At 41.4% G+C, this 23,162-nt stretch overlaps 1 protein-coding gene across 1 annotated transcript in view; it reads left to right on the forward strand.

Annotated features, from left to right (window-relative positions):
* The window catches only part of LOC142741794 (uncharacterized), a 659,023-nt gene that overhangs the window by 259,260 nt on the left and 376,601 nt on the right, over positions 1–23,162 (forward strand). Inside the window, exons 47-53 of the mRNA XM_075851126.1 lie at positions 433–618; positions 9,212–9,408; positions 11,044–11,201; positions 12,261–12,360; positions 15,381–15,429; positions 19,257–19,321; positions 19,751–19,913. Coding sequence (XP_075707241.1) covers positions 433–618; positions 9,212–9,408; positions 11,044–11,201; positions 12,261–12,360; positions 15,381–15,429; positions 19,257–19,321; positions 19,751–19,913 — 918 coding nt within the window. The remainder of the gene's footprint in view (positions 1–432; positions 619–9,211; positions 9,409–11,043; positions 11,202–12,260; positions 12,361–15,380; positions 15,430–19,256; positions 19,322–19,750; positions 19,914–23,162) is intronic.

The raw sequence follows: 23,162 nt of genomic DNA on the forward strand, positions 1-23,162 counted from the left end.
CACATTGCAGATTTTCATTAGGGAAAACGTATATGTCTAAAGCATGTTTTATACTAGTGAATAAGATTTACATAAATCCTATTCACACACTGTTGAAAAAACCTTCCACAGCGTCATGTACGTCACTCATTGCAAATCAAGGTGTGAAATCGTTGGTCAAATAAAAGGACAAAAATATGTGGCAAAACCCGCAGGTAACACATTTCGATTCAGCTGTGGCTTTTTTGGGCTTGATCTTCACTTTTCCCTCTCCTTGCAGTTTGGACACCATTGACTCCAGATACATTAAGTAAAGGTTCATGTGCATGGAGATCTTGAATAATGTCACCTAAACGTAATTTCTAGGTCTTTATTTGTATGTCAGTGTTTCTCTTTATTTCTTTCTGTGTACAATTTTTCTCAACTTTGTGAGATTTTGTGGTTTTATTTCAGGAAACGAGTTGGAAATTATGAAAGAAAACTGGAAGCAGAGCCTAGAGGATAGAGCAGTGGTCATTGCAATACAGAATTGCTGGTTAACACAATTGTCAAATGATAAAGCAAATGCTTTAAGGTCATTTGTTAATGTAGAATGGCCAAACATCCTCAATTTCGTGAATGGCTCATGTAATGGATTAGGTAAGTTGGTCAAAAGTCTTTTTTAAGCATTTTTTTTTCTATTCAAATAAATACTGTAATAGGGTAGAATATTTTCTATATATTTCTAGATATAATTTCTGACATGTGCTGGCCATTAACCCTATGTTTTAATTCCATTTAATATAACCAGTATAATAAATGTGGAAAAGACAACTAAACTCAAATCAATTCATACTATACTTCTTTTAGACTGGGTTCACACTACCATCAAGATTTCCATTTTTATGCTCCATTGTAAGAGCAGAAAAATGAAAATTATGGAGTGCCGGATCTGTCATTGACTTGTAATGGAATCTGCCGGCTTTTGTCATGTTGTTCGTCGTTTTAAAGGGAACAATTGAGCTGCATGCTGCGCTATTCTTCCAGTCAATTATGATGGAATGGCAGATGGAGGCTCCGAACAGTAGTCTGAGCAGGGTAGTCGGAAAGTCACACATTTACTACATTGTGAGCGATAGTGGATTAATCCTTAGGCTTCTTTTCACTGCCATAGATTGTGGACCAATACTGTTTTGTTTATATTCTTTTAAAACTTGGTATAATAATATTTCCCTTATAATGTTTGCTAATTAAAATAATGTATGACATATAAAAGTAAAAAATAAATATAGTCCTTGTAGGCTTTCTCTCTAGAGTCCATTTGTGTCATTCAAATCAAAGACAGAGACAAGACTCTTCATAACAGATTGATGAGTTAATTTGCAGGTTTTTTTTTACATTCTATGATCACTTTACAAATGTGTGACAAATCAAATTTTCAAGGGAACTTTAAGTACAATATGAAACATGTAAAACATGAGAACAAATTAAAAAAGTAAATATGTGCTTAAAGGGAACCTGTCAGCAGTTTTGAGGCCTCAAAACTGCTTAGAATGATATAGAAGAAGGGGAGGTCATTTTAAACATATCTTTTTTCTCGGTCATGCAAGTTGCATGACCTAGAAACCGATGTTTGATTCCCCCAGTGCGGTGGTCGCAACTGACACTTTCTACTATAAGTGCAGAGCAGAGTTTCGGGGCTTGCAGAAGTGCAGGAGCACTTCCACATCAAGTGCGGCATTAGTGGCACTTGCAATCGGTGCACCCGGGCAATTAAACATAGTTTTCTCAGCCATGCAACTTATATGAATGACACAAAAGGTATTTTTAAAAAGCCCTCCCCTTCCCTTTATCACTCTGTCAGGTGTTTTGAGACCTCAAATCTGCTGACAGGTTCCCTTTAAATCCATTTTCGAGGGTTCCCCATTTAGTAGAGTGGCTACAAAGAGCATCTGTTTCTGGAGTGTTTTGGAAGACCCAGGATGTTAATAGTGAATTAACAGTTAACATGTGTAATGATGGGGGTAAGGAAACAGACAAGTGAGCCCTAATCTACCCGCCACTCAGTCCCTGCCTACTTGCAACGACCCGCCCTAGGCGACGGGGTACAACTGGGCGACGGTCCCTACGCTCAATAAGTGCCCGACAGACAAACAGACAAGGGTACAGAGAAGCAAGGGAAAAGGGGCAGTTGCCCACGGCAACACCGTGAGCAACAAGAGTGGTGAACGAGCCGAGTCAAACCAGGAGTGTACGAGGTACCAAAAGCAGAGCAGGAGAGTAGTGAACAAGCCGAGTCAAACCAGGAGTGTACGAGGTACCAAACGCAGAGCAGGAGAGTAGTCAGTAAGCCAGGGTCGATATGAAGCAGGGTCAAATGGTTAAAGAAGCTGCAGCAGGGCCAGGAAAGAAAACAAGAATCACAAGCAAGGAGGAACAGGAAAGGCAGGTATAAATAGACAGAGGGCGGGAGCTAGCTCCGTCTGGCCAGGCTGTGATAGGCTCTCCCACTCCTAAGCCTGCCATCCTGAGTGGTGGAAGATGGAGTCAGTCTCACAGACATAGAAGCAGGTGCAGACTGATTACCTATGGGCGTGGATACAGAAGCTGTACCTGGCAGATCCTTAACAGTACCCCTTCTTTTATGAGGGGCCACCGGACCCTTTCTAGATGGACCTGGTTTATTGGGGAAACTAAGGTGGAACCTCCTGACCAGTACCCCAGCGTGAACATCCCGGGCGGGTACACAAGTCCTCTCCTCAGGCCCGTATCCTCTCCAATGGACCAGGTACTGGAGGGAGCCTTGGACCATCTTGCTGTCCACAATCTTGGCCACCTCGAATTCTACCCCCTCAGGGGTGAGAACGGGGACAGGAGGTTTCCTCGAGGGAGCCAAGGACGGGGAGCAGCGTTTAAGGAGGGAGGCATGAAACACGTTGTGTACTCGAAAAGATGGGGGCAACTCCAGTCGGAAGGAGACAGGATTGAGGACTTCAATGACCTTGTACGGCCCTATAAACCGGGGAGCAAACTTCTTGAACGGGACTTTAAGGCACAAGTTCTTAGACGATAGCCACACCAGATCCCCGTCCATAAACAAGGGGTTAGCAGAACGTCTTCTATCTGTCTGAGTTTTTTTGTATGCTCTGGGATGCCTCTAGGTTCTTCTGAACCTGGGCCCAGACTGTGCACAGTTCCCGATGAACGACCTCTACCTCGGGATTGTTGGAACTACCAGGTGAAACGAAGGAGAACCATGGATTAAACCCAAAATTACAGAAAAAGTGGGAGACCCCTGACGAGTTACTCACCTGGTTATTAAGGGAAAATTCGGCGAGGGGAATGAATGAGACCCAATCATATTGACAGTCAGAGATAAAACACCTTAAATATTGTTCTAGAGACTGATTAGTCCTCTCGGTTTGGCCATTAGTTTCAGGATGGAAGGCAGAGGAGAAGGACAGATCAATCTCCAACTTTTTACAGAAGGCTCTCCAAAACAAAGAAACAAATTGTACCCCTCTGTCAGAAACAATATTGACAGGGACCCCATGGAGACGCAGGATGTGTTTGACAAACAAGGTAGCTAACGTCTTAGCATTGGGTAGTTTTTTGAGGGGCACAAAGTGGCACATCTTACTGAAGCAGTCTACTACAACCCACACCACCAACTTGCCTTGAGATGGAGGCAAATCGGTGATAAAATCCATGGAGATATGGGTCCAAGGTCTCTGGGGAATGGGCAAAGAACGTAGTAAGCCCGCTGGTCGGGACCTGGGAGTCTTGGACCTAGCACAAACCTTACAAGCGGCGACGTAGGCCTTAACGTCTTTAGGCAACCCAGGCCACCAATAGTATCTGGCAATGAGGTGCTTGGTACCCAGGATGCCTGGATGACCAGATAGTGCGGAGTCATGATTTTCCCTAAGTACCCTTAGCCGGAATTGCAGGGGAACAAACAGCTTGCTCTCAGGAAGGTTCCTGGGAGCTGAACCTTGATCAGCAGCAATTTCAGAGACTAAATCAGAATCAATAGAGGAAATGATTATACCTGGAGGCAAAATACAAGCAGGATCTTCCTCCGAAGGATTGCTGGCCATGAAGCTACACAACAGTGCATCAGCCTTAATATTTTTAGACCCAGCCCTATAGGTAACCAAAAAATTTAATCTGGTAAAAAATAACGGCCAACGAGCTTGTCTCGAGTTTAGCCTCCGGGCAGATTCGAGGAAAACCAAATTCTTGTGGTCAGTAAGGACCGTTACCTGGTGCCTAGCCCCCTCCAGGAAGTGGCACCACTCTTCAAATGCCCATTTAATGGCTAAGAGTTCGCGGTTGCCAATATCATAGTTACTCTCAGTGGGCGAAAACTTCCTGGAGAAGTAGGCACAGGGACGGAGATGGGTGAGGGACCGGGTACCCTGGGACAAGACAGCCCCCACTCCCACCTCGGACGCGTCAACCTCCACGATAAATGGCTTCATTCGGTTGGGCTGAACCAACACCGGGGCCGAGATAAAGCACTTCTTAAGGACCTCAAAAGCCTGGACAGCCTAAGGAGGCCAGCGGAGGAGATCAGCACCCTTGCGAGTGAGGTCCGTAAGAGGCTTAGCGATGACCGAGAAGTTAGCAATAAATCTCCTGTAATAATTAGCGAACCCCAAGAAGCACTGTAACGCCTTCAGGGAGGCAGGTTGGACCCATTCCGCCACAGCCTGGACCTTGGCGGGGTCCATGCGGAGTTCATGAGGAGTGAGGATTTGACCCAAAAATGGCTCCTGCACCCCAAACACACATTTTTCGGTCTTCGCAAACAGTTTTCCCGAAGGACCTAGAGCACCTTCCTGACATGCTCAATGTGGGAGGACCAGTCCTTGGAAAACACAAGTATGTCATCAAGGTACACTACACGAAATACCCCCAGGTAATCTCTTAAAATCTCATTTATGAAATTCTGGAAGACCGTGGGAGCATTACACAACCCAAAGGGCAAGACGAGGTATTCGAAATGACCTTCGGGCGTGTTAAACGCAGTCTTCCACTCATCCCCCTCTTTGATGCGGATAAGGTTATACGCCCCCCGTAAATCAAACTTAGAGAACCATTGGGCCCCCTGAACCTGATTAAAGAGATCAGGAATCAAAGGAAGGGGATACTGGTTCCTTACAGTGACCTTATTCAAGTTACGGTAGTCAATGCATGGCCTAAGACCACCATCCTTCTTCCCTACGAAGAAGAAGCCAGCACCTACCGGAGATGTAGAGGTGCGAATGTAACCCTTGGCCAGGCATTCCTGGATATACTCTCTCATGGCTTCACGTTCGGGACAAGAGAGATTAAATATCCTATCCTTAGGGAGCTTAGCTCCTGGTACCAAATCGATAGTGCAATCGTATTCTCTATGAGGAGGTAATACTTCGGAGGCCTCCTTAGAGAAAACATCAGCGAAGTCCTGAACAAACTCAGGTAGCGTGTTCACCTCCTCAGGGGGAGAAATAGAATTAACAGAAAAACATGACGTCAAGCATTCATTACCCCATTTGGTAAGATCCCCAGTATTCCAATCAAACGTGGGATTATGCAACTGCAACCAGGGAAGGCCTAAAACCAAATCGGACGATAATCCCTGCATCAACAGTACAGAGCACTGCTCCAAATGCATGGAGCCAACAAGGAGTTCAAAAACAGGGGTATGCTGTGTAAAATAACCATTAGCAAGAGGAGTGGAGTCGATACCCACTACCGGGACAGGTTTAGGCAAATCAATCAAAGGCATAGCTAGAGACATAGCAAATTCCACAGACATGATTTTAGCAGAAGACCCTGAATCAATGAAGGCACTGCCGGTAACAGACCTACCACCAAAAGAGACCTGAAAGGGAAGCAAGATTTTATTACGTTTCATATTTACGGGAAATACCTGTGCGCCCAAGTGACCTCCCCGATGATCACTTAGGCGCGGAAGTTTTCCGGCTGCTTATTCTTACGCCTAGGACAGGTGTTCACTTGATGCTTGTCATCCCCACAATAGAAGCAGAGACCATTATTCCTGCGGAACTCTCTACGTTGTTGGGGGGACACGGAGGCCCCGAGTTGCATAGGTACCTCCGAGTATTCCGTGGAAGAACGAAGCAATGGAACCTCGGGAGGCATCATGGGGGAGTCAGAGGTTACAACACAAAAACGTTCACGTTGTCGTTCCCTGAGACGTCGGTCAAGTCGTACCGCTAAAGCCATAACCTGGTCTAGGGAGTCAGAAGAGGGATAGCTAACTAGCAGGTCTTTCAGGGCGTTCGACAGACCCAACCTAAACTGGCACCTTAAGGCAGGGTCATTCCACCGAGACGCTACGCACCACTTCCTAAAGTCAGAGCAATACTCCTCAACAGGTCTCTTACCCTGACGTAAGGTCACCAGCTGACTCTCGGCAAAGGCAGTCCTGTCAGTCTCGTCATAAATGAGTCCGAGAGCAGAAAAGAAAAGATCAACAGAGGAAAGTTCATGGGCGTCACGAGCCAAGGAGAAGGCCCATTCTTGGGGTCCTTCCTGGAGCCGGGACATAATTATACCCACCCGCTGGCTCTCAGAACCTGAGGAGTGGGGCTTTAAACGAAAATAGAGCCTACAACTCTCCCGAAAGGAGAGAAAAGTCTTCCGGTCAGGCAACTTGAGGTGGGGTTCAAGAGGTGAGGTGAGGGGCACTACCATGGTAGCATCAGGCTGGTTGACCCTCTGAGCCAAGGCCTGGACCTGTAGGGAGAGACCCTGCATTTGCTGAACCAGGGTCTCAAGGGGGTCCATAGTAGTGTGAGGGACCAGGGTAGAGTAGGTATATGGGCTTGTGATTATGTAATGATGGGGGTAAGGAAACAGACAAGTGAGCCCTAATCTACCCGCCACTCAGTCCCTGCCTACTTGCAACGACCCGCCCTAGGCGACGGGGTACAACTGGGCGACGGTCCCTACGCTCAGTAAGTGCCCGACAGACAAACAGACAAGGGTACACAGAAGCAAGGGAAAAGGGGCAGTTGCCCACGGCAACACCGTGAGCAACAAGAGTGGTGAACGAGCCGAGTCAAACCAGGAGAGTATGAGGTACTAAACGCAGAGCAGGAGAGTAGTGAACAAGCCGAGTCAAATGAGGAGTGTACGAGGTACCAAACGCAGATCAGGAGAGTAGTCAGTAAGCCAGGGTCGATATGAAGCAGGGTCAAATGGTTAAAGAAGCTGCAGCAGGGCCAGGAAAGAAAACAAGAATCACAAGCAAGGAGGAACAGGAAAGGCAGGTATAAATAGACAGAGGGCGGGAGCTAGCTCCGTCTGGCCAGGCTGTGATAGGCTCTCCCACTCCTAAGCCTGCCATCCTGAGTGGTGGAAGATGGAGTCAGTCTCACAGACATAGAAGCAGGTGCAGACTGATTACCTATGAGCGTGGATACAGAAGCTGTGCCTGGCAGATCCTTAACAACATGTTTTTCGTATTTTCCCTCATTGGAGTTAATGGTTATAGTTAAGATTTTTGCCCAAATACTATTAACCCCTTAGTGACCACTAATACGCCTTTTTACGTCGGTCACTAATGGGCTTTAGGCTAGGCTGACGCCTTTTCACGTCAGCCTAGTCTAAGTCCTGCACGGGTCTCCCGTGCAGGCAGGAGCCGGGGCTCTGCTGTCTGATGACAGCTGAGCTCCTGCTCCAACGCCCGCGATCGAAGTTTACTTCGATCGCGGCCGTTTAACCCGTTAAATGCCGCCGTCAATAGCGACCGCGGCATTTAACTTTGTTTACAGAGGGAGTGAGCTCCCTCTGTCACCCATCGGCGGCCCGCGAATGAAATCGCGGGTCTCCGATGGGGTGTCATGGCAGCCGGGGGCTTGATAAAAGCCCCCAGGTCTGCCCTGGACATATTCCTGTTAGGACGCGCCGGAGGCACGTCCTAACAGATTGCCTGTCAGATTTACACTGACAGGCAATAATGCTCTGGTATACGAAGTATACCAGAGCATTATAGCAGCGATCGGAACATCGCACAGTAAAGTCCCCTAGTGGGACTAATAAAATCAGTTATCAAAGTGAAATAAATATTATTAATAAAAAGTACAGTAAAAAAATAAATAAATCCATTTTTTTCCATAAAAAGTGGTTTTATTTAGTAAAAGTGTAAAAAAATAAAAAAAGTACACATATGTGGTATCGCCGCGACCGTAATGACTCCATTAATAAAGTTAATATGTAATTTAAACCGCAAAGTGAACACCGTAAAAAAAAAACGCAAAAAAACATGGCGAAATTGCAATTTTTTTCCATTGCCGCCCAAAAAAGTCATTATAAAAATTAATCAATAAGTCCCATGCACCCCAAAACAGTACCATTCAAAACTACGTCTTGTCCCGCAGAAAACAAGCCCAAAAAATCACTACATTGATGGAAAAATAAAAAAATTACGGCTCTTGGAAAGCGACGATGCAAAAACAAATAATTTTAGTTCAAAAGTGTTTTTATTGTGCAAAAGTCGTAAAACATAAAAAAACCTCTACATATGTGGTATCGCCGTAATCGTACCGACCCATAGAATAAAGGTAACATGTTATTTACGTCGCATAGTGAACGGCGTCAATTTAAAAACGCATAGAACAATGGCGGAATTTCAGTTTTTTTTTATAATCCCCCCCAAAAAGGTTAATAAAAGTTAATATAAAAATTATATGTACCCAAAAATGGTGCCATTAAAAAGCACAACTAATCCCGCAAAAAACAAGTCCTCATACAGCTATGTAGATGAAAAAATAAAAACGTTATAGCTCTTTGAATGCGACTATAGAAAAACGAATAAAATAGCTTGGTCATTAAGGCCTAAAATGGGCTGGTCACTAAGGGGTTAAGAAACTGTTGTGAAAATAAAACAACCTATGGAGAAAATAGAAAAGCGACCTTCTCCCAAGATTTTTAAAATAGAATGACACGTTAGAATTTTAATGCATTTCATGTAGCAGCATTTAATTAACCATCTCATGCGAATATGTATTTTTTATTGTTTAAAAAGTTTAGAATTATGCATTTAAGCTTGTTTTTACAAAACTGTTAAAAGCTGTTCTGTATTTCAACACCATATGGCTTTTCATAACTGTAACAATTAATATACTTACAGTAGATGCACATCTAAAAAAAAGCCAGGGCTATTTTCTGTAAATTAGGTTTTTTAGTGTACAGCAGTATAAACTATTTTCCATGACCAAATCTGTTATGTCTTTAGCTCCAGATGGTCTGCTCCCTGCAGTCATTGCTAGAAAATATGGTCCTGGACAGCAGGTTCCCTCATCTGAATGTACAGAAGAAACCAGCGTCCCGAGTGCCATAATAAAAGCTGCAGAAAAATGTCATATTTTTCCCAGTAACACATTTGTATCCAAAGTTTCCCATCTGGTTCAGCTGGCACCAAAATACCAAACAGTAAGTACAGATGTAGCTCATAATGACTAATTTGAATGCATCATCAAAGTTATTGGAAATATTGTGCTTTGCTGCAGGCTACGTGAAGTACAGATGCCTTGCATACCATGGACATTTCAGCAGACATGTTACAGCCATCACTGAGCTAGCAAAGCCTTCTAAACAGTGGCAAGCTGGAGAGACAGTAACAAAAGCTCCAGATTTAGCATATTACCATCTTTTAGATAACTTGTAATATGTAACATTATTCACTATATAAACTGATATAGAATGTCGTTCTGTATTATTAATGGATTCACCGCCTGAAAGAACGATTAAAATACACTTTATTTATTTAGGTAAAATATGGCTCAACAAGGCCAATTCTCAGAAACAGGCATAGGCAAGAGATCAGAAGAGAGAGCAGCGTCCAGGGGTGATAGTACGTATTGGCACCCACAGATCACTCCTTCTCATTATATTATAGATATTCACTGAGTCGTTGCCTCAAGTTTTCTATCTAATCCTACGCGTTTCAGTATCACATACCAATGTGATACGTCATCAGGGATTTTTAGAAACAGTAATTAATTAAGCAGCCGGATAGCACTATTTTCGTGCTTATTTAGCCTCTCGGCGTGTGCACGACTCAAATGTAATGGCCACACACGCGCCGGAGGAATTCGGAACTTTTAAGGCTTTAGAGCCCGCCTCTTGATTGCCATCATTCGGCCATCCACCAATCAGCATCCAACATGTCCTGAAGGCGGCGAGCCTCCACTTTTGGCAGCCAATGAGAGCGCCCGGACGCATTAAGCTGTGACTAATGCTTTGGAGGAGGATTGGTTCATTCATTTGTGAATGATCGGGCCGTTTGCAGGAAGCCGCTTACAGCTCCCCAGGGTTACTAAGGACGATTTGTCGTCCGGGCGCTCTCATTGGCTGCCAAAAGTCAGGGCGTCAGGCTTGGACGTGTTGGATGCTGATTGGTGGATGGCCGTAATGACGGCAATCGAGAGGCGGGCTCTAAAGCCTTAAAAGTTCAGAATTCCTCCGGCGCGTCTGCGGCCATTACATTCGAGTCGTGCACGCGCCGAGAGGCTAAATCAGCATGAAAATAGTGCTATCCGGCTGCTTAATTAATTACTGTTTCTAAAAATCCCTGATGACGTATCACATTGGTATGTGATACTGAAACGCGTAGGATTAGATAGAAAACTTGAGGCAAGGACTCAGTGAATATCTATAATACTGTATAATGAGAAGGAGTGATCTCTGGGTGTCAATACGTACTATCACCCCTGGACGCTGCTCTCTCTTCTGATCTCTTGCCTATGCCTGTTTCTGAGAATTGGCCTTGTTGAGACATATTTTACCTAAATAATAAAGTGTATTTTAATCTTTCTTCCAGGCGGTAATATGTAACACCTTTAATCTGAAATTTAGTGCCAATGCACATTGTACATACTCAACCCAAACTGTAATTATTTAGCTTTTCAGTTTAATTGTCAGTTTATTATCACACTATATATAGATGCATTAATGCCCATTGAGGGGATGTGTTAGTGGTACTACCTAGATTATATTACGGATGCATGAGATGAACACTAATAATTAGAAAATATAGCTCACAATTCTGTTTTCCTTTTTGCCCAGATGGTAGTGACAGGGCCCGCAGGCTGTGGGAAGACTACATGTATCAAAATGTTCATGGAAACACTCTTCATGCAAGGGAAGATTGTTAAAACAGATACTGTTTACACCAAAGCTCTTCAGTCTGGGGACTTAATGGGCTTCATGAATAAAAGCACTGGGTGAGTATATATAATTTATTTGCATGGGTAAGAAAACAGTTTAATGTTACTATCGTATATGGATTGTAACAAACAGGGTAAATAATTAATTACTAATTTTCTTTCACATTAAGTTTTTCATAACCGAAGAAAATATAATTGTTGTGGCTCGTAAACTATTTTCATTACTGTCTTCTTTGTTTTTTCCAAGTAAATTGCAAGCGATATCTTTATAGTGGGCATACTTAGCGCCCACTTTATCTTTATATTGTAGATATCCCTTTTTATGATGCATCTTATTCATGACATTCCCTTTAAATGCTGGTTACAGATCAGCTGGCAATCGGGAATAGTGAACACCTGACTTGATACAGTGGTAATAAATTATTAATTGCGGTTTGGTTGCACAGGTCATGAAATTGCTCATCTATATAATTTACTTGGCATACAATGCAAATCTGGCATTGTTGATGAGGGGTGGGCATTTTTTGCTGCAGTACTGTAATTTATTTTTGCTGTCCTTGGTGCTGAATTCACTATGTAGTAAGCATACTTTTAACCTTGGTTATGAGTGCAGTGGGAAACATGCAGTAAGTTAATCTTTATGGATATAGAATTCTGAGATTTCTTTTGCTTAACTTAAACTCAGGAATGTGCTTGTAAAGAAACCGTTAGAGAAGTAGCATATTTTAGTTGCAGTAAAATAACAGATTTCATTTATACACTCATAATTGTTATGTTCATTTATAGTACTGAATTTTGTATTTATAGTACTGTGTATTACATATTTTACTTTTTAGGGCAGGTCTGTATATAAATGTAGTTAGTTAGCCAATCCCATTCCCTGATCTTTCTGCTGCCGATCTTCTAGTGAATTAAATTGTATTAAAAAGCTAGGGATATGTTTTAACATTTTCCCCACCTAAATTATTCCAATTAATAAGTGGTGCAAAAGTACATAAAGAAAACAGATTCATTTTGTGTTGAAATCTAGAAGCCACACTTGATGCATAATTAATAATGATACTGTTAAGCTAGTGAAATGGTTAACCCTAACTAACACCACTCTTTATTTTTCAGGTGGAATGATGGGCTGTTACCTCAATTGCTAAGAACATACTGCAAGCCTAGTTCAGCAACAGATAATAAGCAAATGAACATTCTGCACTTGGATGGAGAGGTGAAGATAACACCTAACACCTAACGTGTCATTTTGCTGTTTTTTTTTTACTAGTAATAGGTGATGATAAAGTGTGTGCTTGAATGAGTTGTTAAAGAGGCTCTGTCACCAGATTTTGCAACCCCTATCTGCTATTGCAGCAGATAGGCGCTGCAATGTAGATTACAGTAACGTTTTTATTATTAAAAAACGAGCATTTTTGGCCAAGTTATGACCATTTTTGTATTTATGCAAATGAGGCTTGCAAAAGTCCAAGTGGGCGTGTTTAAAGTAAAAGTCCAACTGGGCGTGTATTGTGTGTGTACATCGGGGCGTTTTTACTACTTTTACTAGCTGGGCGTTCTGACGAGAAGTATCATCCACTTCTCTTCAGAACGCCCAGCTTCTGGCAGTGCAGACACACAGCGTGTTCTCGAGAGATCACGCTGTGACGTCACTCACTTCCTGCCCCAGGTCCTGCATCGTGTCGGACGAGCGAGGACACATCGGCACCAGAGGCTACAGTTGATTCTGCAGCAGCATCGGCGTTTGCAGGTAAGTCGATGTAGCTACTTACCTGCAAACGCTGATGCTGCTGCAGAATCAACTGTAGCCTTTGGTGACGATGTGGCCGACACGATGCAGGACCTGGGGCAGGAAGTGAGTGACGTCACAGCGTGATCTCTCGAGAACACGCTGTGTGTCTGCACTGCCAGAAGCTGGGCGTTGTGAAGAGAAGTGGATGATACTTCTCGTCAGAACGCCCAGCTAGTAAAAGTAGTAAAAATGCCCCGATGTACGCACATAATACACGCCCAGTTGGACTTTTACTTTAAACACGCCCACTTGGACTTTTGCAAGCCTCATTTGCATAAATACAAAAATGGTCATAACTATAACTAAAAATAAAAACTTTACTGTAATCTACATTGCAGCGCCTATCTGCTGCAATAGCAGATAGGGGTTGCAAAATCTGGTGACAGAGCCTCTTTAAGCTGGTATATCATGTTCTCAGGAAACTCAGTGTAATATTACTCAGTCATACAGTGAAGGAAATAAGTATTTGATCCCTTGCTGATTTTGTAAGTTTGCCCACTGTCAAAGACATGAACAGTCTAGAATTTTTAGGCTAGGTTAATTTTACCAGTGAGAGATAGATTATATTTAAAAAAAAAAGAAAATCACATTGTCAAAATTATATATATTTATTTGCATTGTGCACAGAGAAATAAGTATTTTATCCCTTTGGCAAACAAGACTTAATACTTGGTGGCAAAACCCTTGTTGGCAAGCACAGCAGTCAGACATTTTTTGTAGTTGATGATGAGGTTTGCACACATGTTAGATGGAATTTTGGCCCACTCCTCTTTGCAGATCATCTGTAAATCATTACGATTTCGAGGCTGTCTCTTGGCAACTCGGATCTTCAGCTCCCTCCATAAGTTTTCGATAGGATTAAGGTCTGGAGACTGGCTAGGCCACTCCATGACCTTAGTGTGCTTATTTTTGAGCCACTGCTTTGTTGCCTTGGCTGTATGTTTCGGGTCATTGTCGTGCTGGAAGACCCAGCCACGAGCCATTTTTAATGTCCTGGAGGAGTTAAGGAGGTTGTCACTCAGAATTTGACGGTACATGGCTCCATCCATTCTCCCATTGATGCGGTGAAGTAGTCATGTGCCCTTAGCAGAGAAACACCCCCAAAACATAATGTTTCCACCTCCATGCTTTGACAGTGGGGACGGTGTTCTTTGGGTCATAGGCAGCATTTCTCTTCCTCCAAACACGGCGAGTAGAGTTAATGCCAAAGAGCTCAATTTTAGTCTCATCTGACCACAGCACCTTCTCCCAATCACTCTCAGAATCATCTAGATGTTCATTTGCAAACTTCAGACGGGCCTGTACATGTGCCTTCTTGAGCAGGGGGACCTTGCGGGCACTGCAGGATTTTAATCCATTACGGCATAATGTGTTACCAATGGTTTTCTTGGTGACTGTGGTCCCAGCTGCCTTGAGATCATTAACAAGTTCCCCCCGTGTAGCTTTCGGCTGAGCTCTCACCTTCCTCAGGATCAAGGATACCCCACGAGGTGAGATTTTGCATGGAGCCGCATATCGATGTCGATTGACAGTCATTTTGTATGTCTTCCATTTTCTTACTATTGCACCAACAGTTGTCTCCTTCTCACCCAGCGTCTTACTTATAGTTTTGTAGCCCATTCCAGCCTTGTGCAGGTCTATGATCTTGTCCCTGACATCCTTAGAAAGCTCTTTGGTCTTGCCCATGTTGTAGAGGTTAGAGTCAGACTGTTTAATTGAGTCTGTGGACAGGAGTCTTTTAAGCAGGTGACCATTTAAGACAGCTGTCTTTAATGCAGGCACCAAGTTGATTTGGAGCGTGTAACTGGTCTGGAGGAGGCTGAACTCTTAATGGTTGGTAGGGGATCAAATACTTATTTCTCTATGCACAATGCAAATAAATATATATAATTTTGATTATGTGATTTTCTTTTTTTTTTTTTACATAATCTATCTCTCACTGGTAAAATTAACCTAGCCTAAAAATTCTAGACTGTTCATGTCTTTGACAGTGGGCAAACTTACAAAATCAGCAAGGGATCAAATACTTATTTCCTTCACTGTATATGCAGCTGTTTATATGGTGCTTTTTAAGTCCTACATGACTATGTTGGGTTGAATGTTACAAGAGGTTGCACTGAGATTTATTTTAAAAAAAGAAGCAAAAAAACAAAACAAGTGTTAGTACCTATTTAAGCAGAAAAAGATACCCCAAAAATACATTCTGTAACCTGGCAAGGTGAAAGAATGTACATTGCGATCTATTTGAATTGGGAATACACATTATATTATTTTATACAGTAGTTAAAATAAGGTTAAGGATAATAACCTAAAACAGACAGGGAATGGCTTTGATTGTTTCAGCAGTGTCAGTGCTATATCTACTATCAGCTTTAAATGACTTATCTAATAAAATGTAATAGTTTGAATCATGTTACTTAATCAGTTATATTATATTCATCCAGGTAAATGGCCCTGAAATGGAGATTATGCAGAATTTATTTTGTGGAGAAGGTAAGTCATTAGAAATATAACACTCATATCCACTTTAAATCTCCGTGTAATTTTTAGGTCCAGCATTCTGTCCGGATTAATTTCTTATTTTTATAGGGTTTGGAGCACAGTTTTTATGATACTAAAATCCAAATCCCCTACACAGCTATAGAATTGATATGATAAAATCCTGGTTGTCTTTATCCACTACTAGGGGGAGTTTAGTTTACTGTATACTGTTTTGTTTTTTCAACTTAAATGGGTTGTCTGGTCTTAAGAAATTAATGGCCTATTCTCATGATATGCCATCGATATTGAATCAGTGGGGGTCAAATTCCCAGTACTCCCATCGATCAGCTGTTTTGAAGGGGCCGCGGCGCTTGTATGAGCGCTGCTTCCCTTTCAGTCTTTATCTGCACGTACTGTGAATTGCTGACACACTTGTAGCGGGGGTTCAGGGTACTACAGCCTCCTTGAACAAGTGTGTCAGCAATTCAAAGTTTGTTCGTGTGCGTTGCATTATTGCATCTGTGCATTGCGAGTGGCATGTGTTTATCACGCACTCGCAAAGCACATCTTTTTTATTTTTCAATGGATGTGCATCCGTGTGCTGTGTGTAATTTTCACGCACCCATTGACTTCAATGGGCGCATAGGCGTGTGGAGAAACACACCAATATAGGACATGCGATTAGTTTCACGCAACAGACACGCTGCAAAACTCCTGCATGTGTGAATGGCCCCATTGAAATCAATGGGTCAGTGTGCGGCACGTGATTTTCACGCACAGCACACGGACGAGTTTTACGCTCTTCTCAATGGGCCCTAACTCCATCAAAAAGTAAATTTTCTGGTTCAGATTGAGGTACCCATGATTTTAGGAAGTGACAGCTAATAGGCAGATTTCTACTATTCACCCACTTGCATCAGGAACCCTGATATTAGCTTGAATTCCAGGCCATACTGTATGTGGCAAATTCATTTAAAATGTAATGTAAAAATAACATGTATTTATGTCGTTATTTGGCTTTAAGTTATTAGCATATCTGGATCTCTTTTAATCTTTTAGTGTTCATTTTATGTGTTGCTTGCATACCTAACTAGCTTACATTAATTAATATGTTTAAAACATACTGCATGTCTGTACAGGAAAACTATGTATAATTATAACAATTAATTATCTTTCTCTATAAGACATTATAATATGGTCACATTAGAAGTTAATTACATTCTGCTACCATTTTTTTTTACTGTTTAATATGTGAGGTGTGCATACACAGTGTTTATACTTAAAATATAGTTCTTTCCACTAGTCAGAGAATACGGAGTGCAGTTTTTGGCACCAGTGTATAAGAAAGAAAGAAAGAGTAGAGATTGAGTAGGTTGAAATTCAGGCAACCAAAATAATAAATGGAATGCGTGGACTGCAGTACCCAGAAAGATGATCAAAGTTGAAGTTATTTAAGTTGGAAAAAAAGATTTATTCCGACTGTCATATTAGGAGTAGGGAAGGAATTATTTTCCTAAAATTAGGAAAATTGTCTTCTGTCTCATGGAGAATTTTTGCCTTCCTCAGGATGAACTTATGTCTTTTTTCAACCTTACAAACTATGTTACTGTATTACAAAGTGTCTTCCCCACCTTCCTTGGACTTTTCATGTTTAATTGTATTAGGCTAAGTTCACATAGTGTTGCATTCAGTATATGTATCTGGAAAGCTCCCAGCGCATAGGCCGAATGTATCAATAGGGCACCATTTACTCAACAGATGCTACAATATGCATTATACCTACAGTATACCTGCATATACATATGCAGGTATACATTGATATATCTATTTTTTAACTGTATAGTAAAGCGTAGTTTTCTGCATTTTCCTATACAGAGGCACCCCACAAAAAAAAAACACATTTTTTAGAATGCGATCCTATGGGTGCCATATGGCATTTCAAACACCCGTCTTAATAAAAAAAAAAGTTGGATTAAGATGTGACACATTTCTTAAGAGTGGCAACTTTCGGCAAGCCATGCAACAAAGTCGTCGTCCCCCAATCGGCCATAAAGTTCCCCACAAGCTCCCTCAGCATGCTGCGGCTGATAGAAGGTCCTGACGCCGAGCAGTGTCAGGGCCTTATATGCGAAGCACCACTCAATTTAATTAGTGCTGTGTCATATACAATGTTCTGACACTGCCCAGGGTTGTATGCGCCGCATCATGCTGAGGGGAGAAGGGGAGCGGTGAGTCGAGCATTATTTTTTAATTTTTTTTAATTTAATTGTTAGGCTGGGTTCACACGACCTATTTTCAGGCGTAAACGAGGCGTATTATGCCTCGATTTACGCCTGAAAATACGGCTACAATACGTTGGCAAACATCTGCCCATTCATTTGAATGGGTTTGCCGACGTACTGTGCCGACGACCTGTAATTTACGCGTCGTCGTTTGACAGCTGTTAAACGACGACGCGTAAAATGACTGCCTCGTCAAAGAAGTGCAGGACACTTCATTGGATGTAATTTGAGCCGTTTTTCATTGAATTCAATGAGGAACAGCTCAAATTTACGGCCGTCAAAGACGCCTCGCATAATGCGAGGAGGAGCAATTACGTCTGAAACGACTGAGCTTTTTTCTCCTGAAAACAGTCTGTAATTTCAGACGTAAAAGGCAGCTATCGTGTGCACATACCCTTAGGGGTAGTTCGATGGGAGGGCAAGGTATGGGACCTAGCACAGGCCGCTTTTTTCTACACCCCACAGAGGGAAATGTACGCTAGCTAGGACTTGGCAAAGATTTCCACTGTACTTTTATGTTAGTTTTCTGGCGTAGATGATAAATTTGTGGTGTAAAATTTGTTTTGTATACAAAGTCCAAAAGCTTTGGGCACTTTTGTGAATTTACTACGCTATAAAACTGGTGTAGAAAGGTTAATAAATTTCCCCTGTATATCTATAAAGTGGCATAGCTTGGAGAGTTTTATCAGGCATATACATTGGGAAATAATTCCAACGTACACCTCCAAAGAAAGCCGAACAACTTTAAAGGATATGTATACCTTTGAAATTGATTTTTATCAGTGTGTTTGGTGCAACTTTCTAATTACTTTTTATTCAAAATAATTTTTACTATTTCAGATACAGCTGCCTTGTATCCTGTATACAGAGCAGCTGTATCTTGCGCTGAGAACTGAATCCGTTTGGTCAGAGGCACTGATGGGTTCAGTGTCAGAGCAGGATCCACCTGTTATGGATCACATCTAAGTTATGAACATAGATGTTATTGGTAACATCTCGATCCTGCATGTCAGAGACACGCAAATCTGCCCTGTGTGAACACAGCCTTATCCACTTTGATTCAATGTTTTAGCTGTAGGATCTGTAGGTAGGGCTGGCCTTAGAGGTATGCAACTTGTGTGGACGGGGTGCTTTTGATCAGATAGCCTGTCATCCAAGGCTTATGACCACCATAAATCTCATTACTTTATGTATGGAGCTGTTATTCGGTCATTGTATGTTGGCATTATTTGAGTACTGTATGGTATTTACTTATTCTGTGGCCCTGCTCCTTAGGCACTGTATAGTTTATTATTTTTGAAATGTAAGGTGGTTAGCATTATTATTTTGGGCAACTATATGACACTATTATTTGTGCACCATACTGTATAGTATTTATAATTAGGCACTGTATGGTATGGTTATTTGTGCACTATATGACAGGACACCAAACTGGAAAAGAGCTACCAACAGATGATACCATACAGGGCATCATCCAAGACCACCACTGTCTGTCTGTACAAGTAGAAGTTGATGTACATTATTTGATACAAATTAACAAACTTATCTTTTTGACAGATTTTTTTATCTCTGCAAATAATGAGTGTATACGGATCTCAGACTCGCTTCATGTATTCTGGGAGGTAAGTTAAAATAATATATTATTAATATAATAATATAATAGTGACGTTTATTAGTATTGCTGAATGTATTCTTTAAAGCTATGCATTTTAAGACGTTTCTCCTACATATAGTGTTACAATTTTTGAATTTGATCTAGTTAATCGTATCGTTGCTCTACTTTACCTGATAATGCGAATGTTATCAGCTTCAATTCAGGCTTGGTTGAATTTCTGCCACTTCAGTCAATAAATATAAGATCTCAACTTGATGCTGTAATTGTTACTTCTTTTAGATGCTGCAAAATGAAATATTGTGATTTAAACTCTTTTGAGTTTGAGATTGAACAGAGGGTGGCACTGTGGTCACATGAAAAATGCACAACCAAGACCCAACAAGATCAATAGTATTACTAAAGATTACCATGTCATCTGTTTTTGCTTCATTTTTAGCTTGAAACATTAGACAATGTGAGTCCATCAGTTTTGTGCTATGTGGGTATCCTAGCAATGACAAGTGATGATATGGATTGGAAATTACCTCTCAGAATGTGGATGAAAACTCATGCAGAAGACCGTCAGTTGCTCTTACTCCAACTTACTGACACATTCTTAGGTAATTATTTTCATTCTCCTTGTCACACAGATTTACAACATCAAGTCATCAGTTTGCCTAACTTATATCTTTTAAAAATTATCTTATATCATATATCCATGTTACGAATTGTCAGGGGTATTTAGTGACATAAATATTTCTTAGTACCTGTCTGGAGTCTCATAAATATTAATCAAGGGCTAATTGATAAAACAAATTCCATTCTGGACATTTTTTTAAATTGTTTATTGCTAAATCATTTGCAACAGGTTAACTCGAAAATATTTAAAGGGGTTTGCCCATCAGGGACATTTATGGCATATCCACAGAATATGTCAGATAGATGCAGTTCCCACCTCTGGGACTCACACCTATCTTTAGAACGGGACCCCCTATACCCTGTTCTACCTTTCTCGGTTCCCACTACTACACTGCTTCCGTAACTGCAATTCACTTCTATGGTAGTTAAGGAAACAGTGTAGCCCAGCAAGCTGCGCTGTTTTTGTAAATTCCAACCATGTAATCAGGAAGTGGCCCGGGAGGCAGTGGAAACCGAGAAAGCTTGAACGGGGTTTAGGGGGTCCCGTTCTAGAGGTAAGTGTGGGTCCCAGAGGTGGGACCCGCATCTATTTGACATTTATGGATATCCTGTGTATATGCCATAAATGTCCCTGATGAGCAAACCCCTATAAAGCGTACCTCAAGTAATCCACTTAAAATCTAGTATCATACATGCCTAATTGTGTAAATTCAAGTTTCTTATCTAGAATTTAAAAAAAAAAAAAAAAGGCTCTATGATGTTTATTAGCTGCATTTACTTGCTGGCTGCTCACTCCATTCTATTATTTTCTTTTAAAATCTATTTTTATTACACATTGTCGTACATTTATTCAATGCAGAATAACAAACAATGAGATGTGCAATATCACTTATAGGCAGTTTCCAATACTTATGGAATATACATCTCGTGTGGGTTTAAACGACTTAAAGAGGCTCTGTCACCAGATTCTCAAATCCCTATCTCCTATTGCATGTGATCGGCGCTGCAATGTAGATAACAGTAACGTTTTTTTGTTTTTTTTTAAACGTTCATTTTTGGCCAAGTTATGAGCCATTTTATATATATGCAAATGAGCTTTGAAATGGACAATTGGGCGTTTTTTTTTCGTTATGTCTAACTGGGCGTGTATTGTGTTTTTAATTGGGCGTGTTTACGTGTATGACGCTGACCAATCAGTGACCAGTCAGCGTCATACACTCCTCTCCATTCATTTACACAGCAGCGATGTGCAGCCACATAAACAGAGATTAACTTTAATCAAGTGTCCTGATAATGAATACACATGATCATCCAGCCTGGACGTCATGTGTATTCAGATTCCTGACACTTCTGACTCTTTTCTTTGAGATTTCAAGCAAGGGAAACGAAATCTCGTTTACCTCCTTAATCTCGCGTGATTACGCGTGGCTTGCTGGAATCTCACAGAAAAGATTCAGAAGTGTCAGGATTCTGAATACACATGACGTCCAGGCTGGATGATCATCTGTATTCATTATCAGGACACTTGATTAACGTTAATCTCTGTGTATGTGGCTGCACATCGCTGCTGTGTAAATGAATGGAGATGAGTGTATGATGCTGACTGGTCACTGATTGGTCAGCGTCATACACGTAAACACGCCCAGTTAAAAACACAATACACGCCCAGTTGGACATAACGCAAAAAATACGCCCAATTGTCCATTTCAAAGCTAATTTGCATATATATAAAATAGCTCATAACTTGGCCAAAAATTAACGTTTTTAAAAAAAAACAACGTTACTGTTATCTACATTGCAGCGCCGATCACATGCAATAGGAGATAGGGATTTGAGAATCTGGTGACAGAGCCTCTTTAAGGCATCACAATAAGTAACAAGTCCTGTGATCACACGAGCATCGACAATGATTCAATGATAACTCATAGCCCCTTACAAGAACTTTTCAAGAAATATATTGCTGCATAAAAAAATATTTTTATTTTAGTTGTCACTCAATTGTTCTAACAGTCTAATTTTCCTTTTCCGTGGCGATAATATTCACTACGTGTTTTGTGTTGCAATCTATGTACTCATTAAAGGAGTTACCTAGTTTAGAAAAAACATTTTCATACACCCGTTTAGGGAATGCTGAGTTGATATAGGGATTCCCATGTTCAGGATCCAAATATTTTAGCCAGAGTGAAGAGCAGTTACAAAAAGCATCTCACGCGCTGCAGGACTTGTCTTGTCCTGCAATGCTCTGACAACCGATTGAATTGAATAGGCATTGAGTAATATTAAAATTCCCCTGTGATGGCGCTGCAGGAAAATTGAACACTTACTATCAGGTCTCCCCACAGATAACAGTTGATTGATGAAGGTCTTAGCAGGGGAATACTTTGCGATCAGTTTATTGTCAAGGGACCCTTCTAACAAGTAGAGAGACAAAAATTTTAGCAAATATAGCGGATTTACCAATATCAGCGTGGTAGCTTACTGAAGACAGATTTATTATTGAGTTTGATTGGAGCTGTATAAATCAGTCTTTAGTAAGCACCTCCTATTGGTCGCTGCAAGTAGCAAGGATGTTTTAATTTAACTGGCTGTTTGAAGAGAAGTAGTTGATTTGGAGCTTTGTGCAAAAATTAGCTCTGAGACCCTTAGCCCCTGTTCACATGTAGTATTTTGCTGGCAGAAAAATTCTGCCTCAAAATTTCTTCAGGAATTTTGAGGCAAATTTTGTCCTGCCTGCACTTTCTTGCCACGTTTTCCAATGTGTTTTTTGCTGCGTTTTTCATCCGTGGCCATTGAGTATCACAGGCAAAAAACTCAGCAAAAAACGCTTTTTCTGTCCCCCATTGATTTCAATGGGAGGTTAGTGGCGGAATGGAAAGAACACACTGCTTTTTTTCCCCGCGAGCAGCTAAGAGCCGCTCGGGAAAAAGAGACGCCTTTGTCGCCCATTGAAATCAATCGGTTTCGGGTGTTTTTTGGCGCTGATTACGACGCGGTTTCTGCTTCAAAATCAGTGCAAAAAAATCTCTGTGTGAACTGGTCCTAAGAGCCTACAATTAGAACATAATGTTAAACAATACTATATCCAAATTCATCCAGTAGTGGAAAAATAACAAATTTTTTATGGAAAAAGAATGATTTTGACACAACCAAGAATACCTTCATCAGGGATAGACTGAGATTTTACAGTAGCTCTGGAAAAAAATTCTAAATGGGTCTCATGTTGTAGGTGA

The sequence above is a fragment of the Rhinoderma darwinii genome, chromosome 2 (assembly GCF_050947455.1).
Source record: "Rhinoderma darwinii isolate aRhiDar2 chromosome 2, aRhiDar2.hap1, whole genome shotgun sequence".
NCBI lineage: Eukaryota > Metazoa > Chordata > Amphibia > Anura > Rhinodermatidae > Rhinoderma > Rhinoderma darwinii.